The sequence below is a fragment of the Equus caballus genome, chromosome 25 (assembly GCF_041296265.1).
Source record: "Equus caballus isolate H_3958 breed thoroughbred chromosome 25, TB-T2T, whole genome shotgun sequence".
Taxonomy (NCBI): domain Eukaryota; kingdom Metazoa; phylum Chordata; class Mammalia; order Perissodactyla; family Equidae; genus Equus; species Equus caballus.
Window position 1 is genome coordinate 34537617 of NC_091708.1, and position 23597 is coordinate 34561213.

Sequence of the window (23597 nt, forward strand, 5' to 3'; positions counted from 1 at the left end):
AAGGAAGAGAACAGGGTGGAGGATAGATCATAATGAATATTGACAATTAAGGAAATGGTAGAGAAAGAGTGTTCTAAAAAAGACTTCAAAGAACTACCAGAGACATAGAAGGAAAATATAAAAATGTGGGACCCTGGGAACCAAGGGAAGAGAAGGTTAAGTGTTGAAAATCACTCATTGAATTTAGTACTAAGGAGGATTTTGATGATGTAACCAGAAGCAATTTCAGTGGGTGGTGGGAACAGAATATAGATTAGAGTTCATTGAGGAATAAATGGAAAGTAAGAAGCGCAGAAGGGGACTATTTGGCCTGACCCAACATTGAATCTTTACTAGCTGGTGGGATGGAACACCATTGTGGTAAACACTTGGGCAAATTGGTAAGAAAGTAATAAATCAGGAGATCCATCCTGAAGAGGTAATAGAATGAAGACAAAACAAATTTTGGAGAAAAACAGACAGGATCAGAGACTGGATAGATTTATGAGGCCAAAGATCCTCCATAATGAGTAGAGTGGAAAGATAGTGCACTAACTGAATGTTTAAACAATATTTAATAGTTAAAGTAATTCCAGTTTTCATATTATAGCCATGGGAAGACATGGCTAAAGTGTGATGGAGGTCAAGGTCATTGAACAGAAGATCAAAGAATAAATTTACAATGTCCTTGAATGGTTCATTCATGCAAATGTTGAAGGCACCCAAGTTGATGGGCAACTTGTAGGGAAGAAGCAAGCTAATTCAGGTACCAAAGCCATAACAAAATAGGAGTCATTGGAGTTTTGTAGTTGGTGGTGTAGGCTTTGATGTATAACAGTTTCTACTCTTTGCCTAGCACTGAAAAAGACTTATGCAAAAATACATCTAATTACTGCATAATTTAAAAAGATAAGAATCAGTTACAGCCTAATTTCTATCAATAAGGGAAGGGTTAAGGCAACTATGGTACATATCCATTGGAAGAAATATTACACAACCATTAAAATGATGTTTATGAAAAGCTGATGATATTATTTTTGAAACAGTGTAATAGAAAATTGTGTATAGGCATGTTTACAACTATTGGCAAAAATGCAGGTTATCAGTTTTTTTAAAACCTGAAAGTATGTGCTCTAAAATGTTAACAGAATCTGTATTTTGTTCTTGGGAGTAGATGCATTTATGTGTTTTAAAAATATTTCTTTCCCATAACATTGATATAACCATGCATTCCTTTTATAAGTAATGAAAATATTGGAAAGTTTTCTGAACCACTGTTGATTCTCAGGGGAAAGATAGTGGTCCAGGAAAAAAGGTCTGTATACTTTCTTCCCCACTCTCATAGGTTCATCTGCTTGTTTTTGCCAAAATACTCTTCATTTTAAGAAAAAGGCCAAAATAAATCCTCAATGATTATTATCTCAGGACATAAATACTTCTTTGTCCTATGTATCTCAACAGTAAGAATCATGAACGCCACAATAAATGATCATTTTGTCCAAAGGGTCAATTTCAAAGAACCTGAAACTTTTCAATTGTAAGTGTAAATTTTTCTGGTTATATCTGTCAAGTTTATGTTCCTATTTGCAAGCTGTTTTTCTTCGTGGGGTTTACTTGGTCTATCTTCCATTCCTTCTCCTCTCTGTACCTTCTTTCCTTTCTTCCTTTCTATCTTCCTTTATTCCTTCCCACCTTCTTCTTTCTTCCCTTCTTTTCTTCCCTCCTTGAAAACTATTTTTATTTGATGTCACCAAACCTAAGTTTGTCAATAAAGCTATAAAACCTCCAAAAAAGTGATTATCCCTGACTATTCTCACTTTTCATTTCATAATTATCACCAGAGATAAGAAACACAAAGTCATTTCTATTTGGTTACCTGGTGGGTAGGGCCCAATAAAATCCCTTTGAATAGGATATGGTTCTACCTAAATTTTCAGAGGCGATTTGATCATTGGCTTTCTATTGGGACCTGGTTGGAGCCAGTAATTCTTTTTTTTTTTTAAGCTCTCTGGAGGTTACCTATGCCAAAGCGTGATTATGACTGGGAAAGTAGACCTGAAACAGAAAGGATGCTGAGGCTGTCTTGAGATCCTTTCTCTGCGGGCTCATTCTCTAAAGTTCCCAGCACAAACACCCTTCCTACAGGACATCTTTTCTAGAGGAATAAATGGGCAAATTGGGCAATTAATTCAAGTTTGATGGATCTGTTTAACTGAAAATTACAAGTCCTGTACCCTACCCCCGAGAGCTCTCTCCTTGGGCTGATTATATTCCTCAGTTCGTAGATCTGAGGCTGGTATACAGGACTGAGAGTCTGAATTTGAAGCTTTTCTTTTGATGCCCAAGAAATATCTAGAAACTTGGAAGCTGATATTTAGGTCCCCTAAAGACAATTTTGGGATACATTTGCCTACAAACAATGGATCATAAATGCAGGCAAAGTCAGTATTGAGGATGGAATGTATCCCTCCAAAGAGTCTAATGATAAACACTTCAACTTTGCCACAAAATCCCAAAATTAAAAATAGAACAATTTGTAACAGCAATTACTCAGAGGAGGAGAGGAGAGGGAAGGAACCTACTTAGGTTAATGGAGATAAGAGGATATGAGAAAATGGACTATCTCATCTCCAATATCTTTCATACAATCCTCACAGTAATCACTAAACAATAAAGCAGAGCAGAGCCGCAATTCACAAAGAGAGAGAAAACTGAGAAAACCTCCTCAGGAAACCAGCAAATGAAATGGCATTCAGAAATACAAAGAAAGAGAAACAATGGGAATATAGAACAACCAGAAAACAAGAGAGAAAATGGCAGTATTTAGCCCTCATATATCAATAATCACTTTAAATCTAAATGGATTGAATTCTCCAATAAAAAGACACAGAGTAGCTAGATGGAATAAAAAACAAGTCCTAACAATATGCTGCCTCCAGGAAACACACCTCAGCTCTAAAGACAAACATAGATTCAGATGAAGGGATGGAAGACAATACACCAAGCTAACGGAAACAAGAGAAAGCAGATGTTGCCATACTTAAATCAGACAAAGCAGACTTCACATTAAAAAACACAATGAGAGAAAATGAGGCAGTATATAATGATAAAAGAGACATTCCACCAAAATACCATAATGCTTGTTAACATATATGCACCAAACACAGGAGCACCAAAGTACATAAAACAACTATTAATAGACCTAAAGAGAGAGATGAGCAGCAATGCAATAATAGTAGTGGAGCTCAACACCCCACTTACATCAAAGGACAGTTCATACAGACAAAAAGTAAACAATGAAATAGTAAACTTACATGGAACACTTGATCAGATGAACTTAGATATATACAGAACACTCCATCCAAAAAGAGCAGAATACACATTCTTCTCAAGTGTACACAGATCATTCTCAAACATAGACCATACGTTGGGAAACAAGGCAAGCCTAAGTAAATTTAAGATTATTGAAATCATCTCAATCATCTTTTCTGACCACAATGCTATGAAACTAGACATTAACCACAAGAAAAAATGGGAAAGTCAGAAATATGTGCAGACAAAACAACATGCTACTGAACAACCACTGTATCAATGAGGAAATCGAAGGAGAAATTAAAAAAATACCTAGAGACAAATGAAAATGAAAACACAACATACCAACTCTTACGAGATGAAGCAAAAACAGTCATAGGAGGGAAACTCACAGCAATATAGGCTCACCTCAACAAACAAGAAAAACATCTCAAATAAATAATCTTAAACTGCATGGAACAGAACTAGAAAAAGAAGAACAAACAAAGCCCCAAGTAAGCAGAAGGAAGGAAATAATGAAAATCAGAGCAGAAATAAATGAAGTAGCAATTAAAAAACAGTAGAAAGGATTAATGAAACTAACAGCTGGTTCTTTGAGAAGATAAGCAAAATCGGCAAACCCTTAGCCAGACTCACCAAGATAAACATAGGGAAGGATCAAATGAATACAATTAGAAGTGAAAGAGGAGAAATTACATCAGATACTGCATAAACGTAAAGGATTATGACAATATATGAAAATATGTATGCCCACAAATCAGATAACCTAGAAGAAATGGATAAATTTTATTAGACTCATTCCACCTTATAAAATTGAATCAAGAAGAAGTAGAGAATCTGAATAGATGAATTACAAGTAAAGAGAGTGAAACAGTAATGAAAAAACTCCCACACAACAAAAGTCTAGGACCAGATGGCTTCTCTGGAGAATTTTACCAAACTTTCAAAGAAAATTTAATACATTTCCTACTCAAAATATCCCACAAAATTGAGGAAGACAGAACACTTCCTAACTCATTCTATGAAGCCAATTACCCTAATATGAAAACCAGACAAGGAAAATGCAAAGATGGAAAGTTACAGGCCAATATCATTGATGAACTTAGATGCAAAAATCCTCAACAAAATATTGGCAAACCGAATACAGCAATACATTAAAAAGATCGTACACCATGATCAATAGAATTTAGTCCAGGGATGCAGGTATGTTTCAACATCTGCAAATGAATCAATGTGATACATCACATTAACAAGATGAGGAACAAAAAACATATTTTCATCTCAATAGATGCAGAGAGAGCTTTTGACAAGATCCAACATCCATTTATGATAGAAAATGGGTAGAGAAGAAAATTACCTCAACATAATAAAGGCCATATACAACAAACACATAGGTAACAGAATACTTAATGGGGAAAAAGTGAAAGTGATACCTCTGAGACCAGGAACAAGACAAGAGCGCCCCCTCTTGCCACTCCTATTCAACATAGTGGAGGTATTGTCCAATGAAACTAGGTCAGAAAAAAAAAAGGAATCCAAATTAGAAAGAAAGAAGTGAAACTCTTGCTGTTTGCAGATCACATGATTCTATATATAGAATACCCTAAAGAATCCATCATATAACTATGAGAAATAATCAACTACAGCAACGTTGCAGGGGTACAAAATCAACTTACAAAAACCAGCTGCATTCTATACACTGAAAGTGAACTAGCAGGAAGAGAAATCAAGACTACAATCTCATTTACAATCCCAAGAAAAGGAATAAAGTATCTACGAATAAACTTGATCAAAGAGGTGAAAGACCCAAACACTGAAAACTGTTAAGACATTATTGAAAGAAATTAAAGAAGACAAAGACATGGAAAGATACTCCATGCTCATGGATTGGAAGAATCAATACAGTTAAAATGTCCATATTACCTACAGCAAACTACAGATTCAATGCATTCCCAATCAGAGGCCCAAAGATATTCTTCATGGAAATAGAACAATGAATCCTAAAATATATATGGAACAACAAAACACCCTGAATAGCCAAAGCAATCCTGAGAAAAAAGAACAAAGCTGGAGGAATCACAATCCCTGACTTCAAAACATACTACAAAACTATAGTATTCAAAACAGCATGGTACTGACAGAGAAACAGACACACAGATCAATAGAACAGAATTGCAAGTCCAGAAATAAATATATGGACAGTTAATCTTTGACAAAGGATCTAGAAACATACAAAGGAGAAAAGAAGTTCTCTTCAATAAATGGTGTTATGAAAACTGGACAGCCACATGCAAAAAAGTGAAAGTAGACCATTATCTTGCAACGTAGATAAAAATTAACTCAAAAGGATTAAAGACATGAATGTAAGACCTGAAACCATAAAACTCCTAGAAGAAAATATAGGCAGTACACAAATTGACATTGGTCTTTGCAGCATCTTTTCAAATACCATGTCTACTCAGGTAGGGGAAACCAATGATAAAGTTAACAGATGGGACTCCATCAGACTAAAAAGCTTCTGAAAAACAAAGGAAACCATGAGCAAAAGAAAAGACAATCTACCAGACTGGAGACCATATTTGCAAATCATTTATCCAACAAGGATTTGAACTCAAAAATATATAAAGAACCCATACAACTCAACAAAAACAAACACACAACCCAATCAAAAAATGGGCAAAGTATATGAACAGACATTTTTCCAAAGAAGAAATACAGATGGCCAACAGGCACATGAAATGATGCTCAACACCACTAATTATTAGGGAAATGCAAATCAAAACTGCACTGAGAAATCATGTTACACCCGTCAGAATGGCTATAATTACCAAGACAAAAAACAACAATGTTGGAGAGGATGTGGAGAATAGGGAACTCTCATACACTGCTGATGTGAATGCAAAATGGTGCAGTGATTATGGAAAACAATATTGAGGTTTCTCAAAAAGTTAAAAATAGAAATACCATACTATTCAATTATTCCACTACTGGGTACTTACCCAGAGAACTTGAAATCAATAATCCAAAGAGATTTATGCCTCCCCATGTTTATTGCAGCGTTATTCATAATAGCCAAGATGTGGAAGCAAACCAAGTGCCCATCTATGGATGAATGTAAAAAGATGTGGCATACATATACCTTGTAATACTACTCAGCCATTGAAAAGGACAAAATCACACCATTTGCAACAACATGGGTGGATCTTGAGTGTATGATGTTAAGTGAAATAAGCAAGACAGAGAAAGACAAATACTGCATGATTTCACCCATATGTGGAAGATAATGAATACATGGATTAAGAGAACAGATTAGTGGTTACCAGAGGGGAAAGGAGTTGAAGGGTGCTTGAAAGGGGTAAACGGGCACATATATACGGCAACAGACAAAAATTAGACCACTGGTGGAGAGCACGATGAAGTCTATTCAGAAATTGATAAATAATAATGTACACTCAAAATCATATAATGTCATAAACCATTATGGTCTCACTAAAATTACTTGGAAAAAAGAAGAGTTTACAGTCTCTGAAAGGAAACTGAAGTGGCAATTTTACACCAAGAAAATAAGTGTCTCTGTAGAAAAAACCGTATCTGCATATTTGCCATCCACAAATTGGCACACAAATGTGTAACTAGAAAATGTTATCTATACCAATGTTTGCTATATAGTCTCCATTTGCTCCTTCAAGTCCTTTCTCCAGCCTTCTCCAGCCTCTTATATCTCAGGAATCTGACCTTTATGGACTATGTCAACTGGGCTCCCTGGCCCTTTAGATTTGGCCAATGTAAACACAAGGAGGTCATCAAATGCTAAAGGAGAGAAAGGTTGGAGCTTTAATTCTATTTTCTAGCCTGCTGGACAATGGGTTGACAATGACTGTCCACAGTTCTGTCCAGGGGTCCTCTGTTACCCCAAAAGTCTCACTAGGTTTTCATAAACACTCCCTTTCCTATCACCTGTTCTTCAATGCTGTTAGCCCTGCTTCTCTCACCGTCCTTTAATAGTTTCCCTTAAACTTGCCAACAGATTTGTAAAAAACAAGCCATTTTGACATCTTTTTAAAAACATCCTTTGCCCCACCTAGATCCATGAGCAAGAAGAAAGACACTGCTGACGTCAGAGACTCCATCCCCTGGGATTCCAGTCCCCTCTAGCTCCTGGAAATGTTGATCCCCAAAAGGAAGAAAAACTTGCCAGTTAGGCTAGAGTGGCTCTTCCATGACCCAGAAGGCTGGGGACATTGATTCTGTCCTTGTACTGGTACTTTAAATGTTATGTTTTTGCTCATAGCTTGGGAGTTGGTTAAGGAACGTGAAAACCTGGGGAAGTGCTGAGGCCACAGATATTATTTCTTTTCATCTGGAAAATGACTCTCCTGAAGAGAAGCTAAGGATATGGGCTATGGTTGTGAGGGGAGTGTCTGAACTCATCAACAAGGAGCACAGGTCGGAGTGAGCTGGGGATCTGCACTTTGCAATGGATCTGCCTGTGTATGTGCGGGTTTTTCTTTGAGTATCTCTGTGTTCATGTGTGTATGTGCTTGTGTTCATGTTGTTTGATAATTGTGTGTGTGTGTGTGTGTTATGGAGCTGACACAGAGCCATATTCTTGGCCTGAGTTAGATCCAATCTGGGCTCTGTTTTAGTGCATGTAAACCAAGTTATCAGACTTCGAACAGGTGATTAGGGACACCTGATTCATACCTTTGATCATAAATATTTGCCTTTTGTTGTTATAAATTGTGGACATTTCCCCCACTGGTGGCTTTCACAGCTGAGTAGATGAGAGTTCAGCATCGGGAGTGAGATTAATGTCTATTTTGCTGGACAAGAAGATGCTGGACAAGATCAACTCATTAGAATGTTAAAATTAAAAAGACTGACCATACCAAATGTTGACTGTATCTATTAGAATGTTGAAATTACAAGTCCTCATCACAAGAAAAAACTAGTTTTGTAACTATATATGGTGACAAATGTTAACTAGACATTGTGGTGATCATTTCCCAATATTTACAAATATTGAATTATGTTGCACTTCTAAACACATATGATGCTATATATGAATTATACCTCAATAAAAAACAAGTAAACAAAACAAAAGGAAAACTTTGATCATACTAAGAGAATGTGATGGAATTCAAAAACTCATACACTGTCTGTGAGAGGGAAAATGATACAGCAACTTTGAAAAACGTTGTCATTTTCTCACAATGTTGATCATATACTTACTGTGTCATTCATCTATTCCGCTCTTAGGTATTTACTCATTAGAAATGAAAACATATGTTCATTTATAAATGTTCAGCTTTATTTTGATAGAGCCAAACTGGAAGCAAACCAATGTTAACTAATAGGTGAATATACAGTGGAATATTACTCAGCAGTAATAGTAATGGATTATTGATACACACAACAACCTTGATGGATCTCAAAATAATATGCTACGTGAAATAAGTAAGAAAAAATATAGTGCATACTATCTAACTCCACTTACACAAAATTCTACAAAAGGTAAACTAACCTATAGATGGAAAGCACGTCAGTGTTTGCCTGGTTACAGTGAGGAGGGTGGAGAAGGGTAGTATGGGAAAGAGATGTTACAAAGTGGGACAAGACAATCTTCTGAGTGATGGATAGTATCTCAATTTTTGTTGACGTGATAGTTTCATGAATGGATGCCTACGTGAAAACATCAAATTGTGCATTTTAAATACCTGTTTATTGTACCAATGACATACAAATAAAGCTGAAAAAAGAAAAAAGAATTAGATAGTTAACTTGAACACTGCTATATCAATTACAGAAATTTAATTTTTAATTGAAGTCTTCTCATAAAGAAAACTGGCACAGACTGCTTCACTGGTGAATTTTATCAAATGTTTTAAAGGAAGAAATGGTTCCAATTTATCATGTTTAGCAACTGGTAGAGAAATTATGCTGTGAGTATTATTTACTAGTTAATTTCTTACCTTACTTGTCTTTTAGCATTGTTGGACAACAATTTGTAGAATTAGTCATCTGACTAATTCATCTTTAATGAATCAGTCTGGTTTTCTTTACATAAGTAGACAGAAGCTTGAACTGAGGAAAATCTTTAATCTCTGTTAGCTCCCTCATTCCCTGATCCAAGAGTTAAAAGAAGAATGAAAAGTGCCTGTGGACAAGGTATTAGTCTTGAGGAGACCTCAGTGGTCTTTCTGTCTGAATGAAAGAGACTAGGTGTCAGAATCTGACATCTAAGGAGACCCTATTGTGTGTGCAGACGCATGCTAGGCTCTGAATGGTTGGGGAGAGGGGAGAAAAAATTACACAACCTCTGTCCTAGAGGAGCTACAACTTCAGGGGACATAGGAAAGAAATGTGTCCCAAATTGTAGGGCAGATTGCGTGCATGATGAGAACTGAGGGTGGTGGCTGAGGTGGGCAGGGTGTGTAGGAGGGAAGCTTGAAATGAATCCTGTGCAAATAGCCACTTTCTGAAGAGTCTGCGAAGATCCTGACAGCCACCCAGCCTGTGGGGCTGTCTGTTAACATATGTTAAACACAGAGTGAGTAAACGTGGACTGGCTGATCTATTGAAGTTTGTATCACATATTTTGTTGTTCTGAGGGGACAAGTTAGGTCTTCCTCAAGGAGGAAGTACGTATTTATAAGTTTTGATGAATTTATGAATCAGTTAACTGAGACATTCATTCACTCTCAATACTATATCAACATCAATGATTATAGATATATTTCTCTTGTATTGGAATGTACAAAGAGAATGATAGAGCCGACATTTGCTATTTATTATCTGCTTATCATGCATTAACTCATTTAATCATAATAACTTCATAATGACAATACTATTATTATTAGCATTTTAAAGCTGATGAAATAAGGACAAACATTTTATATTTATGCACATAGGGTATGCATGTTAGACACTAATACTAAAAGGGAGGAGACAGGAAAGGCAAGAAACTATTCAGAAGAAGTGAAAGAACATATATTTGTATATAATGAATGTCATTGTCTTGGAGAGGAGATGTTCCCATTTTTCCTACTTGTTTTTTCTTTCCTCTCTAATGTTTTCTGTCTTTTGCTGACATCAAAACATACTTAAACAAAAGTCTTCTTTCTTCTTATATTAGTCTCGAAACTTTACCAGCAAATCCGCTCTAAACCCATCATCTTGCAGCTCACAGGTGGACACAGGTGTAGGTGATGAGTAGAACGTGGCACTGAGTTACCAAGGCCTACCTAGGGTGCTCAGAAGCTGGAGGAGCTGAAAGAGTGAATTAAACCAAGTTTTTGAGGGAGAGCTGAGGATCCAGAATGAGAAGTGACTTTATATACACAAACATCACACTCAAATAAGTCCTAATAATAATGAGAGCTGAGTTTTTAACAAGAGCAGCAACAAAAGATTGAAGGAAATCAGAAGACAAAGAAGTGACATCTTGAGTAAAAAAAGCAATTTTTGCCAACCTAGAATCCTGTCAGCAAATGTATCTTTTACATATTACCAAAATTGACTCTGTATGATACAGAAAACATAACACTTCAATTTCTGTAGAATAAGTAGAAATGCTCTAAGGTAACTACTCCATAAAATAGAACCAGGCCCACATGATTTCATGGGGAATTCTATCATTGCTCAAAGACTTGATAGTATGAATACTGCATGAATTGTTCAATAGAATTGAAAATAAAGGAAAATATCTTAATTTGTTTTATGGATGAAACAAATACAACATTGATGTGTAAGGATGATAAAGAAGTACAAACATAAAATTTCAATTTGACAGTACTTATGACTATTCACTTAAGCTAAATAAAATATCAACAAGTAGAATCCAGCAACACATCAATAAACAGCACATGTAACCAAGTGCCAATTTGAAGTTAGTTCAATGTTAGGAAACCCTGAATATAATATAATGCATTAATTAATCTTAGGTTAAAAATCATATAACTCTCCCCCAGATGCTGAAAGACCTCAACAGAATTTGATAACACTCAAAAATAAATATATGTTACATGAAATATATATGATGCCTATAATTATATTTTTATTCTTTATAATGTTATTTATGTATATTACTATACACAATAAATATATATGTATATATCACATATTTCACGTAAAATATATACTATATTATGTGTGCTGTTATACATAATAAGATCTATATATCTCAGTTAAACAGCCAATGTCTTAATAGGAAACATTAGAGGTATTTCTTTTAAGTTCATGATCAAAATGAGAATGCTCACAAATCAACACTGTGGTGAAGATATTGGCCAATGCAACTAGATTAATGAGACCCATTTAAGTTGTAATAATCAAGAAGAAAGAAGGCAAATCTTCCAATGACTTTCTACTCACTTTAAAAACAGGGAAAATAACATCCCCAAAGCAGAAATTTTATGGAGTATTGTAACTCCACTGTCAGTTCAGGAGAATGCAAGCAGTCGTCAGGAGGTAGACATTTGTCAATCCTGCCTCACTTCTTCTTGATCCTTCTTCACCAGCAAACTCACACCTTGGCAGACTAAACTCCCATTCACCATTTCCTCACTTTTTAGAATTTAATCCAAGTATGAAATGGGTCGCACCTAAATAGACCCAGCCATCTCCAAACTCCTTCCAAAAATGGACAATTTTGTGTCACCCTCACAGTTACATTGATTTGGGTTCAATACCCTGGTTTTGTGATCCTGTGATATAATCTGGTTTGCAGCATCTCTCTCCTAATCCGCAACATTCACACAGGGCAATTACTGTTTTAAAATGAAGTTTTACTTCATTTTTTTTGTTTAAGTCCGCATTCTAAGTTCCTATTTGTAGTGCCTTATTGAAGGAACTTCTTACCTGGACTCAGCCCAACATTATTATTCAATTTCCCCTGAAAAAATATTGGTGTTCTGCCTTGAATTCAAGCTCATACCCTGCTCCTTTGGGATAAGTCTCCAGGTGTGAAACGTTTCAGAGACTTTTTTTAAACTTCTATAACCGCAGTCATCATGCCATACTGGGCATGGAATTTGGATCAGGATGCCAACAGTTTTTCTGAAGTCACGTGAGAGATTGCTGTCATCTTTTAAGCCCATTCCTCTTGCAGAGGAGTCTTTGCTACAATGAGCCTGCTTCTCCAACCTGTCAATAACTATTCGCAGGTTTCTGGCCCTTCCTTTCTCTCCTTTCTTATTTGAGTAAACTTCCTTCAAATCCCAGATAAGTCATCTAAACTTTTAAAGAATAGTCTTCCTTAAGCTGTTAACAGTGAAAGTCAACTTTTTCACATCAGTCCATCATCTAAAGCAATTAGCAGACTCTATTTTTATAATTTAAGCTCTTATTATTCTCCAGGTGACAAAGATATCTGTGAATTGAAATGGAATGACCTCCAGGACACACTGTTACCATAGGAAAGAAATATGTCCATGAATTCTGTATCATGCTAGCTTTTGCATAAAAATGAAAGAGAAATAAGAAAACACATGTGTATCTGCTCACTTGAGCAAGAAGGAACACAGGAAGAAGTCAGAAACTAATGGGTTTGGTTTCATACAAGGGCTGGGTTGGAAGGTGTGGGAAGATTGGGGTGATGGACATACCTATTTGTATGTTTTGACCAAGTTATCTTTTACTTGCTCATAAATAAATGAATAAAAATAATGCGGTACAGAAAAATAGAACAAAAGCAAAACAAATTAACTATATTTCAAATGAATAACATGATTAGACAGAGTGGAGAATTAAAATAACTAATCCGGGTAATTTTTGAACACAATATTTTGTCTATATGCACTCAAAATAAGGGAAAATATCTAAAAATATAGAGCTGCAGTTAATAATTTTGTCATTCACAGTGATATGGGTTCAAGATTCTGAAATTATTTAACATGTATTTCAGGATTCAGTGAATAAGTAAAAATATTGTTGAAGAAGGGAATGACTCCTCACTATCAGGGAAAGGTGTCACATAATTGGAAAAGGAGATGCAGAAAGAGCTCTGTGGTATCAAACTGGAATTGGAGGCATCAGTTGGAACTTGTGGTTTTTACTACATATGTAAATTGGTTAAAATTTATGTATTATATATCAAAATTTATACTACTCTAAGCCCTATTCTTTTCACCCTTTTCCCAATCCATCTCCTATGAGTAATCGTTTCTATTAGTTTCTTAGTTTTCTGTTTATACTTCCTGTTTTGATATATATATATGTATGCCTATGTGTATATATATATATATATATATGCATGTATGTGTGTGTGTATGTATGTATATAAGCCCTGTAAGCAATGAACACACCTAACAAATTTTCTCTCTAAATACCATTCTTTTCTAAGAGGAAGCTAAATTACATAGAAAATGGGTTATTCTAGGGCTGAGGCCGGAAAATAGAAAGATGATCTGGGGAAATTTTGCTGAGCCTGAAGGGAAAGAAGTCCTCAACGAATCATGGGAACACAGGAGCCAGGTTAAAGGGGCTCCTAAATGCTTAATCTGGAATAAGTTGAGTTCCAAAAAGAATAACAACAAACAAACAGATAGAGAAGGAGAACAGATTGGATGTTACCAGAGGGGAAGAGGGTGGTGGGAGTGTGAAAGTGGTAAAGGGGCACATATGTACGGTGATGGGTAGAAACTAGACTATTGTGAAGACACGATGCAGTCAATACCTAAGCTGAAATATAATAATGTAAACCTGAAATTTATACAATATTTTAAACCAATTTGACCTTGGTAAAATAATTTAAAAAAAAGAATCACAACTGTAATGGATTATGACTCAGAGATTAAATGAGAATCCATGAATACATAATGATATAAATAAAAGTAAATACATAAATGGAAGAGAAGGGAAACTTCTCTCTCAGAGATAACTAATACATGCAGAACTATGGATGGGATGAGAAAAATCACCATTTGGCCACCACAATTACAATAATGTTTCAGGCAAGAATCACTTGACTCATGTTAAATGTGATGTAATATATAGTGGTTGACATTTTAAAGAGAAATAGCATGTTTATATAACTACAAAATATCTACCCAAGTTATATTTATTAATTTCAAAGACAAAAATAGTAACTTCACAGTAGAGAAACCTAGAAGACACAACCTTAATCAACTGACCAAGATTAAAATCTCTCTTAATTGGGAAAATTGCACCTGCCTTCTGATGATATGCACAGATCTATAGGCTGAATCTGAAATATGTGCATACCTACATAATAATAAAGCAAAAATAGTTAAATAGGGGCCAAGCAGGTGGTGTACTGGTTAAGTTAGCATGCTCTGCTTTGGTGGCCCAGAGTTTGCAGGTTCGGATCCTAGACGGGGACCTGCACACCAATCACCAAGCCATGCTGTGGTGGCACCCCACATAAAAAAATAGAGGAAGATTTGCAACAGATCTTAGCTCACAGCTAATCTTCTTCATCAAAAAAAGAAAAAAAAAGGGTTAAATGATAACCTTTGGACAAGCTGAGTGAAATGTATATGAGAACTTTTTGTATAATTTTTACTTTTCTGTAAGTCTCAAATGGTTTCAAAATAAAAATTAAAAAATATACTTTGTCAGGGCTGGTGCAGTGGTCTAGTGGCTGAGTCCACGTGCTCCACTTAAGTGGTTCAGCTTTGCAGGTTTGGATCCTTGGTGTGGACCTACACTTGGCTCATCAAGCCATGCTGTGGCAGTATCCCATATACCAAACAGAGGAAGATTGGTATAGGTGTAAATTCAAGGCCAATCTTCCTCACCAAAAAGAAAAAATAATACTTTGTCCACAAGTACTCAATAGGAGAGAATAGAATATCCTACAGGTCTATTCTTAAGTTTAAAGTTGGCGTCCAGGCCGACAATTATGATCTTCTAAAATATTCTCCTTGAAGTCCCCGTCAGAGACAGACTATGAACTGCTGAACCATGGGCAAGACGCAGGAAAGTAATTCTATAAAATGGTATGTCTCCTCTTTACAAGTTTTCTGTCCCTATATTGAAACTGTAGTAGCAATTTTACCCCAAGAAAAGAAGCATGTCTGTAAGAAAAAGCATATAAGTATACTTTCCATGTACAAATTGGCGCATGAATGTGTAACTAGAACATGTTATCTATACTAATGTGTGGTAGATAATCTCCACTTGCCCATCCAGGTCCATTCTCCAGCCTTTCCACCATGGTTTTTCTAAGAGGTCTTATGAACTGCATGAACTTGGCTTCCAGGTCCTTTGTATTTGGCCGAAAGCAAGAGATCAAACACAAAAAGAGACAGACATTTGGGTATTTATTCTGTTTTCTTCCCTGCTGGACTGTAGGTTGACAGTGACTGTCTGCAGTCATGTCCAGGAATTTTCTCCTACTCCTACACGTCTCACTAGGTTCTCACAACCACTCCTTCCCCTTGTACTTGTTTCCCACTGCTGCTAGTCCTGGGTGCCACAGCATCCCTTAGTAGTTTCCATTAATCTTGCCCACACCTTTGTAAATAAGCCATTATTACAATCATTAAAAAAATTCCTGTCCCAGCTGGAACCATGCCTAAGAAGAAAGGCACTGCTGGCAGCAGAGAGACCACCCCATAGGAATCCTGTCGTCTCTGGCTCCTGGACATGTAGCTCCCCAAAGTTCAGGAAGAACTTGGCTAATTAACCTAAGGTGGCTCCTCCCTGACCCAGAAGCCTGGGGACTTTGTTTCTGTCTTCTTGCTGGTATTTAAAAAGTTATCTTTTTGCTCATTTCTCTAGCGTTCATAAAGGAGCATGGAAATTTGTAGAAGTGATGAGGCCACAGATATTTCTTCTTTCATCTGGATACCAAGTCTTCTGAAGAGAAACTGAGGATTTGGGCAGCAGTCTGGAACAAAATGTGTCTGAGGTCACTAACGATGAACAAAGGGCAAAGGGAGCTGGAAATCTACACTTTGCAGTGGATCTGCCTGTGTGCTTGTGAGTTTGCATGCCTTTGTGTTCATTGGTGTGTGTCTGCATCTATTGTGTATGCTCGTTCCCTTTGTGTTCATTGGTGTGTGTCTGCATCTATTGTGTATGCTCGTGTTTGTGTTGTTTGATAGCTGCATCCATTGTGTGTATCCTATGCATCTGACTCACAGCCTGCTTCTTTTCCTGAGTTGGACTCAATCTGGGCTCTATTTTAGTGCAGGAAGACCAAGTCATCAGCCTCCTAACATGCAGTTTAGGGACTCCGCATTCATGCCAATGATCTTAAATATTTGCCTCCTTTTGTTATGATGGGAACATTTCCAACACTGGACGGGTGTCAAGGAAGAGCAGATGAGACCTCAGCATCAGGAGTGACATTGTTGTCTCGACCGCTGGGAAAGATGATGCCCAACCTCCCCAAGGAACCCAGATCAGAGAGGGTTCAAACCACAACTCAGCAGTATGCTAGTGTATGTGTGAGCTGTGTTTGTGTGTGACACAGTCATGTGTGCAAGCAAGAAAGTATATTGTTTGCTTTTGTCTATGTGTATGTTGCCATGCATAAGATAGCATTGTCGGTGCTTTACTGATGTGCTTGTGTGAATAGGCTTAACTACTTCATGCTGACTACTTTCCCTCAGAAAGGGTATGGGTCAGAAGGGGCCAAAGAATGCCCCTCAGTAGTGGGAGTGTGGGTGCTGATTGTTGTGGTGAGTGTGTGGCTGCGTGTGCGTGTGCGTTTTTGGTGTGTGTTTCCTGTGAGACCTTTGCATTGTGTGTGCCCTGTGTGTTTTTGGTGATGTGTGTGTATGGTGATGATTTACCTATATGTGGAGAGTTGAATGTTTACCAAGTATGTCATGTGTCAGGTGCATTGATGTGCATTGTGAGTGTGTTTGTGGGTGAATGGTGCTTCCTCGTATGTTGTGTATGTCTCACTTTGTGCATTATTTATGACTTGTGTGAATGTATATGAGTGTTTATGAACTGAACCACATATTGACCATCCTTCCCTTAGGATGGGAACTGGTCACAGGTGACTGGAATCCTCAAATCAGCAATGTGTGTTTGCACGTGCGTGTTGTTTGTATGTGTTTTAGGAGTTCTGGCTTTCCTCCATGACTCAAATGTTTCCTTTAGTATCTTACTCTGAAGCACCATTGACTAAGATAACTAAAGCCCCAAACAACTCTGTTTCTGAAATGGATCTGCTATGATTTTCATATGCCTGAATATGACTGTATCGCTCAGTGTTTTAACCATTCACTTAATATCCTAGGTAAAGACACATTGGGCGCCATACTGAGTGAAGTTAGAGTGCAGAACCCCTAGCAAATGGCAGGGAGATCTTGGGAAAATTGCTTAATTCCTAGGCCTCAGTTTTCAATCTATAAAATGGAAGCAATTACACTTGCCTCATGAAACTTACAGGCCCTCAATAAATATTGTTTGAATAAATGATAATAAATGTGAAAGACTTTCATCAATTGGAAAGTAGATCAATACAAGTGAATGTAACTATCTAGGACGTGAAGTAAGAAGATTTTGAACTACTTTGGCTTCTTCGAAGCCCTAAAGCAACACAGGCATCTAGCGCTCCTAATCAGGGATGGAGGAATTTTCCCATCCTGAGAGCCCAAGATCTGATCACACAGTTATATTAGATAGAACAGCATGAAGTAATCAATCTGCTAAAATTTTTGACCTACGGAAAATGGGAATACATAAACTTTATATATGCATGGAATTTATACCATTTATAATTCTGTTTCCTAAGAGCTAAAATAGGCAAAAGAACATTCATTCTTATAGAAGCTGGAAAGATATTTTAAAATTCTGGGAATGAAAGTCTGAGGCACAGATTTAATTAGCCAATGTACCTAAAACGTCCTCAGCCTGGTACCCAAATTGTTCACTAAAATGTTCACCATTCTTATGAAAGATAGTTAGAAAACTATTATGGTTTGGGATCTATTCTGGAAGCAGACAGCTTTAAATGACCACCTACTTCTAGAGTGACCATGATTTACAATTCTAGGTCTCTGGGACCCAGAAAGATTGACTGGAGGAGTGTGACAAAGCTTCAAGGACTTTGCCTCAGCACTGGAGTCTCATGCTACTTTAAGGTAGATACAACTGATACCAGTGTGTGGAGGCTCCTCTATTATTTTTGACACAGGGAATTATTACAATTTGGCTCTGTCTTGGTGTAGTAATTAACCCTGTATGCTCATCAAGATCTACACTCACAGAGATCAGGGACCTTGCCTCTCTTTTTTAGTCCTGCATTCTCAGTCCTTAGTTGACGTCCTTGTTCAGACTTGTTGTTCAAAAAATAATGGTCTAATGAAGCATTGAGCACTCTCTTGCTTCTGTGCAATGAGGTCTTGTTGACTGCTTTTGGGTATGATGTTTTCCTCGAGCCAGACTGGGATAGAGGGAAGATGTCTCCATCCACAGGTGTGAGAAATTAATGAAAGTGTATTTGAAAATTCACTGTTTTCCAAGAGAATTACAGTATGAAATGTGATGGTCTTGATCATCCTTTCTAGGTTCCTGAGATCCCCAAACTTTCTTCATCTCCAGCATATAGGACAGCAATATGAGGCCTGAGAACAAAAGCAGCATGTCTGAGTTCCTCCTCCTGGGGCTTCCCATCCCACTGGAGCAGCAGGGCATCTTCTTCGCCCTGTTCCTGGGCATGTACTTCACTACAGTGCTGGGGAACCTGCTCATCATCTGGCTTATTGGACTGGACTCTCGCCTCCACACTCCCATGTACTTCTTCCTCAGCCACTTGGCCTTCTCTGACATTTTCCTTTCATCTGTCACAGTTCCAAAGATGCTCAAGAACATGCAGACTCAGCAACCATCCATCCCCTATGTGGGGTGCATTTCTCAGATGTGTCTTATCATAGTTTTTGGTTGTCTTGACAATTTCCTTCTTGCAGTGATGGCATATGACAGATACGTGGCCATCTGTCAGCCACTCCACTACACAACTGTTATGAGGCAGGAGCTGTGTGTCTCATTAGTAGCTGGGTCCTGGTTCTTCAGTTGTGGACATGCACTTTTGCACGCCCTCCTCTTGGTCCAATTGTCCTTCTGTGCTGACAATGCCATCCCCAACTTCTGTGACCTCCCTGCTCTCCTGAAGATTAGCTGCTCAGACATCTTCCTCAATGAGTTGGTCATCTTCACCGAAGGAGCAATGGTTGTCATCTTGCCTTTCTTTAGTATCTTAGGCTCATATATCCATATTTGGATGACAGTCCTGAGGGTCCCCTCCAGGAGGAGACTCTTTAAAGTATTTTCAACTTGTGGCTCCCATCTCTTTGTGGTGTCTTTGTACTATGGGACCATTGCAGGTGTTTACCTTTTCTCCTTTACACGGAGTTCCAATGAAAAAGACCTAATTGCTTCAGTCATGTATGCAGTAGTTACCCCCATGCTGAACCCCTTCATCTATAGCCTGAGGAACAGAGACATAAAACATGCCCTAGAAATATTTGTCAATAAGGCCAAGTTCCTTAAGTGACAATCACTAAATCCTCTTATTGCAGTCATGAGCACAGTGAGACATATCTCCTAAAATTATTATATGCATGACAACTCCATATAACTTTAAAAGCATATGCGTTCTGCTGTTTTTATAGTGTTTTTAATATGTCAACCAGGTCAAGTGAGCTACTTGTATTGTTAAATATTCTTTGTTACTAATTAATTTGTGGATTTGTCTTTTTTTCCTTGTAGATCTGTCTATTTTTGATTATTGTTTATTGGCCCTGAGTTAACATATGTTGCCTATCTTCCTCTTTTTGCTTGAGGAATATTGGCCCTGAGCTACTATCTGTGCCAATCTTCCTCAATTTTGTGTGTGGGACACTGTCTACCCATGGCTTGATGAGTGGTGTTAGGTCCACGCCAGGGATCTGAACTTGCAAACCCTGGGCCATCAAATCGGAGCATGTGAACTTAGTTACCACACTACCAAGCCACACCTAGCTTATATATTTTTTATGCTATGTTATTGAGGACATACAAATTTAGCATCATGATCTGCTCCTGTTGTGCTGAGGCTGGCTTACGTTGGCTTCAAGGTGATTGTGTACATTTCTTCCCCAATCTACATTAAATGACATCATTTTGGTAGACTGATATCAACCATAGTGCAAATAATTTAATTATGAAAATTGATAAGTGTTACAAATCAAGACTTTATAAAAAAGTGAGAAAAAGAGAAAGAGAGAGTCATTTTTTTTATGCATTTACCAATATAGTACTGCATTTATAATTAGGAGATATTCCTCTTTATCTCATCAATGGCTCCTATGTTAACATCTCATCTACTTCTTCTGATATTACTATAGATATACCAACTTTCTTTTGGTGAGTGTTTGCATGGTGTTTCTTTTCCACCATTTTACTTTTAACTTTTCTATGTCCCTCTATCTGTGAAGTGTCCATTGTGAGAATAAAATTGGATTTTTCTCTTTTATATGCAGATCAACAATAATTATAGTTTTGGAGAATTAGATCTATTAACATCTAATGTAATCAGGATATATTTGAATTTATGTTTTCCATATTACTATATATTTTCCTCATGAAACATGTTTCATACTTATTGTCATCTCTTTCTCCCTTGTTATGTATTAAATATACATATAGTTATTCCATTCCCCTTCTATTAACTTATTTCTCATACAGTAATATTATTTTACAATTCTTTTCTGTGCTGTATGTTGAGATTATTTCTTACATTCTCTTCGAATTTTTTTCTCTTGTTGTATTGTATACACAATATGAAATTTCCCATTTGAACCCTTTGAGATATAAGATTCAGTGGCGTTTAGTACATTCATCACCACTGTCTCATTCTAGGACTCCAAAAGGAAAGTCTACAAAACATCACAGCAATTGAGTACTCTGCAGATGAGAATAAATAATGACAAAGATATCTAAGAATCAACATGGAGAGATTTACAGGATATATTGCTAAATGAAAAAAAAGTTTAAACAATCTATAGTATGATACTTTTTGTGTAATAATGAAGGGGAATTAAAATGCACATGTGTCTGCCAATTTGTGCAAAATATGATGCTAGAAGAAGAAATCAGAAACTAATGAGATTGCTTACCTACAAGAGGAGGGTGGGAATGGTGTAGAAAAGTTGGGTAGTTTTGACTATGTTATCTTTTGCCTACTAGACAATAAAGAGAAAAGGGCAAGGAATAAAGCAAAACAATAAAACAAACAAAAAAAGATCTATGTTTCAAATTAATAAGCATAATTAGACTATGGGGAAAATAAATAACCTAAGTAATTCTTGAACAGAGAATTTTGTTTATATAATCTCACAAGAAAAAAAAAACTGTAAACAAAGTTTTTGAGCTGCAGTTAGTTTGTCATTAACAGCGGTATTGGTTCAAGAATTTGAAATTACTTAGCCTGTATTCAAAGATTGAGCAAATAAGTAAACAGATTGTGGAAAGGGGAAACGACTCCTCACTCTTAGGGAAAGAAGCTATGTGCATAGAAAATGAGGGGCTGGAAGGAACTCTATGATGTCGAACTAAAATTGGAGATGTCAAATTGAACCATGATTTTTCAAATGTGTGAACAGATTGAAATTTATATATTGTATATGTCAATAAATATACTATTCCCATTACCTTTCTTTCTGTCCTACTTCTGACCCACCTCTATGGGTAACCACTCCTTTAGTTTATTAGTTTCTAGTGTCTACTTCCTGTGTTTCTTTTATATGTGTTCCATAGCTGCATCCTCTGAGATCACTTAGAAGACTTGAAAGCAATGAACACACCTAATGCCAAATTTGCTCTTTACCATGCTCCTCTAAAAGGGACCAACGTTACTCAGAAAAACTGCTGATTGCAGGGCCAAGGCTAGGACATTACAAGATTATCCAAGCAAATTTTGTTAAGTCTGAAAGTAAAAAGTGCTAAATGAATCATGGGGACACATGGCCAGCTCGAAGGGGCTCCCACTGGCCAAATCTGGAATAATTTGAGCTTCAAAATTGATAACAACAGTAATGGATTGTGACTCAAAGAAGTAAGAATTCACAAGTTCTAGATATAAATAAATCAATGAACAGACATATGAGTGGGGGCTGATAGAATGTTCCTTCTTATAGGACGACACAACTGATAAAGGTAGGAGAAACGATAGAATCAGAAAATCATCATTTGTCCACCACATTTTCAATAATTTTTTCATATAATAATCACCAATGGATAGGAAAGATAGTAACTGAAATTTTTTTAAAGTTATGGCTATGTAGCCTACAAATTCTATCGAAATGATATATATTAATTACAAAGGTTAAAATAGTAACTTTACAGTAGAGAACCAAGCCGATACCACCTTAACCAATTCATCAGAGATAAAAAATCAGTAGTAATTGGAAACACTGATATCATGTGCTTTTCAATAATATGTACTGTGGTAGATATGCCAAAAATCTAAGCCTTAAACAGACATATATGTAAGTAAACATACTAAAATGTTAACCATTGGGGAAATCTGGGTGAACTCCATGTAGGAATTTTTACAACTTCTCTATAAGCTTGAAATAATTTCAAAATAAAAAGTTAAAAAATCCTTTGTCCCAGAGAGGCAGGATCCAAAATGGTGCCGTGAGTAGTCCTCTTTGTCTCTCCCCCTTCGAGTCTACAATTATTTGGACACTTATCGCTTGACAAAGGATATCCAGACAGCATCTCAGGACGTCTGAGACACCCACGCGACTATACATCGGAAGGCGGATGGACTTTCCTCCGGGAGGATGTGGAAATAGGTGAAAACTCTCCGACCCCGATGAGCAGCCTAGTACCCGCAAGCGGTTTTCTTCCAACGGACGTTCCCAGAGGATCTACACACATCTAGGGCAGGAGCGAGCACACAACAGAGGAGCGACGGTGGAAACAGGTGACCAGAACCCTACCTAACCCCCCCGCAATTACTCCTAAATGCAGAGGGAAACTTTGGAGTTGCACACCTGAGCCCGCGGGGAGAGTCTCTCCCCGCCATTGGCGGGGAGACCCCGCCTGGTGTTCACGGCGCCCGGAGGGTCCCAGAGAGAGTCGCTGAGGGTACGGAGGTCTCCCAGCTGCCGTTTCCCGCCCTGTGGGACTAGGGATTGCCAGAGATCTCGGAGAGGACCGGGGCTGGGGGAACTTTCAAAGGCCGGCTCTGCGACCCAGACGGGAAGCGCCGGAGTTCCGCCTGGGCAGCAGACAAAACTCTCTGTCTGCCATTAGCAGAGGGGCCACGCCGAACATTCACGGCTCCGGGAGAGGCCCGGAGAGAATCCCAGAGGGCGGGGCGACCCCCAGCTGCC

The 23597-nt window shown here is 37.4% G+C and overlaps 1 protein-coding gene across 5 annotated transcripts; it reads left to right on the forward strand.

Moving 5' to 3' along the window:
* The first annotated feature begins 7491 nt into the window (after positions 1-7491).
* Positions 7492-21905, forward strand: OR1J42 (olfactory receptor family 1 subfamily J member 42). Of its 5 annotated transcripts, none has more exons than XM_070250391.1 (4): positions 7492-7782; positions 16036-16236; positions 18269-18356; positions 18783-21905. In XM_070250391.1, the coding sequence occupies exon 4, from the start codon at positions 18833-18835 to the stop codon at positions 19766-19768; it is 936 nt and encodes a 311-aa protein (XP_070106492.1). In that variant the 5' UTR covers positions 7492-7782; positions 16036-16236; positions 18269-18356; positions 18783-18832; the 3' UTR covers positions 19769-21905.
* Positions 21906-23597: the final 1692 nt, after the last annotated feature.

Coding starts and splice junctions, on each gene's coding strand:
- OR1J42 (XM_070250391.1), top strand. CDS start 18,833: ATGAGGCCTGAGAACAAAAGCAGCATGTCTGAGTTCCTCCTCCTGGGG.